The sequence below is a fragment of the Pseudopodoces humilis genome, chromosome 23 (genome assembly GCF_049639895.1).
Source record: "Pseudopodoces humilis isolate 2021_Gansu_Grassland_sample_001 chromosome 23, ASM4963989v1, whole genome shotgun sequence".
Taxonomy (NCBI): Eukaryota; Metazoa; Chordata; class Aves; order Passeriformes; family Paridae; genus Pseudopodoces; species Pseudopodoces humilis.
In genome coordinates, this window is record NC_142222.1 from 679,151 (window position 1) to 684,165 (window position 5,015).

Consider the following 5,015-nt stretch of genomic DNA (forward strand, 5'->3'; position numbering starts at 1 on the left):
CAATCGATACATTTTTTTATCATTATTATTGTTTTTTTAGGAACCCCACCAGATGGCAGCAGCAAGTCTCCCCAGCAAAACTGGGAGCACTTCTCCAAAGGACAGCTCCTTATTCTTGGAACAGACACAAGACTTCCAAAACCCAGCCCTACTCAGACTGAACCACAGGGCACAGACAGAGTTTGTTGCTGACATTAACGTCTGGATTTTTTCAGCACTTTAGGAACATGAGAGCAGGGAACACAAAAGCAGGGAACACTCCAAGAGCAAATTGCTCTGGTTCTGGCAAATGAGGAACATGACTGGGTTTAAGGCAATTCACCAAATCAAAGCGTGGGGAAACAAACCTGCAGGACCTGGCAAAGTCCCTGCACTCCTACCTCTGCTTCAGCAGCACCCTCCTCATCCCAGGTCAGCAGGCAGAGCAGATGCTGATTTCCACAGAGGTGGTGCCCAGCTGAGCGACAACATGGCCTGTGTGCACAGACAGCGGCAGCAGCACCCACCCACAGGGGTTAATAATCAAAGTGCTGAAGCACAAAGCTCTTCACGAGTGAAAAACTCCAAGCAGCACATTAGCTACCCCAAAACATTGCAGAGTACCAGACAAATGAACTAATGACAAATGCTAATTCAACTGCCAAGAGAAAATCTCTCTCGGTGAGGTAATGGGAAGTGCAGCACCACAAGCTGATCGCTCGTCTGATGCACTGAGCTGAGCTGCAGGTCAGCTGTACCTCCCAAACAAAGCAGCCATACATCAGAGTAGAAGATGAAAGATTTCTGCAAACACTCCGTCTATGGAATAATATCCATTTCCCTCAGAAGCACTGATAGAAACTTTTCAGTTACCTATTAGCACAAATAATGCTCAGACAAGATAGTGAGAAACAAGAGAATCCTCCTTCGAAAGTCAGGCTTTGTGAATCCCGTGTCACACTTGAACCCAACTGCTCATGACCACCTCAAACTATAAATATTCAAGTCAGTGTTTACTTATCTCACATAGCTAAAATTCAATTGCATGGGCTTTCTCCCACGTTTTTAATGGAACTAAAATTCAGTTTAATTATTGCTTACAGACTCCTAAATTGAGCCTGCACTCACCAGCAGAAGTTAATATGAAACTCCAAAAGCCGAGCAGTGACCGCTGAATTCAAACACAAGAGGAACTCACTCCCACCAATGCCATCCCCAGCCAGCGCAGCCCCAGCTCTGATGGAGGGATCCCAGCTCCCACCTTCTGCTTTTAACTAACACCCTCCCCCTTCGTTGTTGTCTCTTTCCCAAGCTGTTGTTACCTCCAAGCAAAGCTGTAGCTGCAGCTCTGCAGGCACAGTCCCCCAGGGGCAGGTCCTGCCGCAGGTGCACGGCCGAGGGCTCGGGACGGGTGGATGCTTTTGGCACTGTCTTTCCTACCTGATGTCAGTCAGACCCTTCCCTCTTTCTCCCCTCAGCACTCTTAATGATATTATATTTAAATATGCAAGCATGACCTTTCATTCTACTGAATATTACGGGAGCAGATCTCTCTCTGCACCTTGTTTTTTGGTGAACAGAACTGGGAAAATAAAGACCTAGGAAATGCACAGGCAAACAAAACACCGATAAAAAGGGCTGATCTTACATAACAACATACATTTAAGCAAAGACTGTAACATATTAAGTTATAAAAACTCCATACTTTAAAAAAGATACAAACAAACTGAAATACCTTTAGATAGTTTTTTACAGCAGATTCCTTGTCAGTTTTCATTCTTTTACACCCACTTTTTTATGCTGTACCACAGCCAGAGCATGGCAGTGCTGACTGCACAACAGCTCCCCTCCGACTGGGAGAACTCAGGGTTTAAATTAACTCCCCAGCTCTGAGGGAAGGCACACGAGAGCAACCACAACACTGACCTGTACCTTGCTCCTGCAGCTCCCTTGGCCTTCCCAGAAAGCACCATTTTGCTACCAACACTGGGCTGGTAACGCATGGCTGACTTGAAGGGCTGGCTGCAGGCAGAAGGGGTTTTGCTCTCCTGAGGCCTGCCCTGCTGAGCCCTCTGCCTCCGTACGCTGGCACAGACCGTGACCCCGCCACTCCTCTCAGCGAAGCTGCAGCTCAGCCAGTGCCAAAAGTGAAACTCCCAGGGCACCCCAGAGGCTCGGCTGGGAACACTGCAGAGGGCTGGGACACCACACACAGCTGCACACTGCAAACTTTGCATTTGTGCTGCAGGAAGTGCACTGCAACACGCCTGCTCTCCAGAACACCTCCTGCCAGCCTTCATGCTTCCCAGGCACAGCTCAGAATAGAGCACACTGACAAACACTTATACACAAATATATATATATACTGCTGCCAGTTTTGTGTCAGTGCTCCTGAAGGGCACTAATTACATACATGGCTCTAAGGTAGTCACAAAATGCATTAGAAGAGATTCCACTCCGCTGACAGACTCCTCTGAAACGCGGCTGGGGGATAAAAGGGCCGGAGGCAGAACTACAGTGAGGCAGGAAATCCCATTTCCATTTTTGAGAGGGGAACAAAGTTCAGCTGTGCTGTTTTAGGTAGCACACAGCACTACTGCAGGTCAAACCGCCATGAGACAAAGATCTTGACAGGTGACTGCACAACGAAGACATTTTCATATACTTTTCATTTCTGACTCTTAAGCCAGGTCAAAATGAATATTCTAATGCTCATTTGTTAACCTGAAATTTTAGGAAGCACAGCTTAGCTGCACGGATGCACACTCTAATTAAAGGTACAGAAAGGGCATAAACAAGCTGCATTGTCTCAGAAGAGAACGGCAGGGTGGGCTGTTAGTCAGAGGTGGCTCCTCACCACTGGGAACCTTGTTCTGCCAACACAAACAAGCAAAGCAACTTTCTAAGAACAGAGAAGAACCAGCAAAAAAACTGGTAGTAAGCAGCTCTCTTGTATTCTGATTCAAATGACAAAAACAAGGATGAGTTATGATCAGGTAAAGAATGACAAGGAGGTATCAGTTCTCTTTTGTCTCTACTCACCAGACAACACCAAAGGCTCCGTATCCGATGGGTCTGTCCGGCTCAATGTCCAGTTGCTGCTGTGGATGTTGTGAGTGCTGATGATGGTGCGCTTTAACTGCAGCAGCTGCTGCAGCCTGTACCTGAGCTGGGGCTGCTGCAGCCGGTCCAGGGGCCTGGCCCGGGGCCGGGGATGGGAAGTACGGCTGCTGCTGCCCTGGGTTCAACATCGCGGCGGCGGCGGCCGCGGCTGCGGCGGCCGCGGCGGCCGAGGAGGCATGCTGCTGTACAGGGTGCACCGCGGCCGCCGAGCCGGCGTGCAGGTGGTGCTGAGCATGGTGGTGGTGATGGAGGTGAGGAGGAGGGAGGTGAGGAAGGTGGTGGTGATGGTGGTGGTGGTGACCTGCTGCTGCCGCAGACGTACCGCCATTGTAAGCCGCCATCATTTTTGCGTTGGCTGTTGTGCCACAAAGAGACATTCAAAAAAATGCCCTTTGATTGGATAACAACTGGGTCAAGCTGTCATTTGGCCATAAAAATTAAATCTGCTACACTTTAAAAGAAGTTGGGTTTCATCATACACGGCCCACCTTTAAAAACATGGAGCTCCACTGGCCTTATCTCCTCGCGAAGCCAAACAACTCGGGGAGTCTCTTCATGTGTGCGGGCGCCAACCCCTTCCCCAGCATCCAGCCGGGCTTGGCTACTCCAACTCCATCCTTGGGCAGCTGGGGTGGGGCTGGGGTGGGTTTTTTCCTTCACTTTTGGTTATTTTTGTTGTTTTTCTTGTTATAAAAATTAAACACCGTGATCAATCCCCCTTCCCTCCGGAGGGAGGGCTCGGAGCCTCTGCCCTGAACACCCCGCGAGGGCTGGCCAGCCTAGCCCTGCCATTCCCACACCCTCTCCATGTGTCCCCCGAACCTCCCTGAGCCCGGGCACCTCCTACATCGCTCCCTCCTTCCAGACACCTGCTCCCTCCTTCCAGGCACCTGCTCCCTCACAGCAGCAACAACTCGGGAGTTTGCAACTTTTCCTTGAAGGCCTGAAACACACACAAGGACCCAGAGAAAGTGAAGGGGGGGGTGCAGGGCGAGGAGAGGGGGGCGAGGGGGACTAAAACAAGATAAAAACAGAAAGAGGAAGGGAAGGGCCGGGGCAGCACAGCGATCGCGGGGGGGCGAAGGAGGGGAGAAAGTGGCAAATGAATGACGGGGCGACGCGGGGCCGGAGAGGGGGCGCAGGGCAGGACGCGGCGGCCCCTGACAGCGCGACCCGCGGCGGGGCGGGGCCGGCCGGGCCAGGGGGGTCGGGCCGGAGGTGGAGGGCAGGGGCCCCGCGGTGCGGGCGGCGGGAGGGTCTGGGGGCGGCCCCGGGTCCCCGCCCCGCCCGGCCCCGGCCCGGGCCCCGGCCCCGCTCTCACCTGGTCCCGCCGCCCCGCGCCGCGCCGCGGGCACGCGCTCCCCCCCCCCCCTGCGGGGCGCGCGCCCAACGCCGCCCGCAGCCAATCGCGCCCGGCCCGCTGCGCTGCGCGAGAGCCGCCCCCGACCAATCACCGCGCGGCGCCCGGCGCGCCCCGCCCACCGCGCGCGGCCGTGCGGAGCCCCCCCCACGGCGCGGCCCCGCCCCCGTGCCCCCGCCGGCCAATCACTGCTCGCCGCCGCGCCCGGAGCCGCTGAGACCCCGCGAGATTCCCTCACCTCACACAACCCTCACCCCGGGCGGCCCCGCCTCCCTCACCTTCCTGCCACTCACAGCGGGCCGCCGGCCAATGGAGTCTGCTCCTCAGCCAAGTCCCGCCCCCGGGACCCGCTTTTCGCCCAACCGCAGCCGCCCATCGTTCAATTAGCCAATGAAGAGAAACGAAAGCCCGAAAAGAGGTTACTGGGCCAATGGCACTAGGAGGCTGGGCGGCGGCGTGACCGACAGCTCTCCTCACCAGTGGTAGGAGCCGGTGGGCGGTGAAGGAGCTGCCGCTTCACAAATCACGGAACGCGGGGTCGCGTGACGGATGA

The 5,015-nt window shown here is 54.7% G+C and overlaps 1 protein-coding gene across 4 annotated transcripts in view; it reads right to left on the reverse strand.

Moving 5' to 3' along the window:
• The window catches only part of NLK (nemo like kinase), a 36,070-nt gene extending 31,603 nt beyond the window's left edge, over nucleotides 1–4,467 (reverse strand). For 2 of the 4 annotated variants that reach the window (XM_088066261.1, XM_088066264.1), the window contains exons 1-2: nucleotides 4,424–4,467; nucleotides 3,022–4,045 (exon numbers count right to left, since the gene is read on the reverse strand). In XM_088066261.1, coding sequence (XP_087922387.1) covers nucleotides 3,022–3,479 — 458 coding nt within the window. In that variant the 5' untranslated portion in view covers nucleotides 3,480–4,045; nucleotides 4,424–4,467. Of the gene's footprint in view, nucleotides 1–3,021; nucleotides 4,138–4,423 lie in introns of those variants that run through there. The other 2 variants (XM_088066263.1, XM_088066262.1) reach the window with 2 other exon arrangements.
• Between the last annotated feature and the right edge of the window lie 548 nt (nucleotides 4,468–5,015).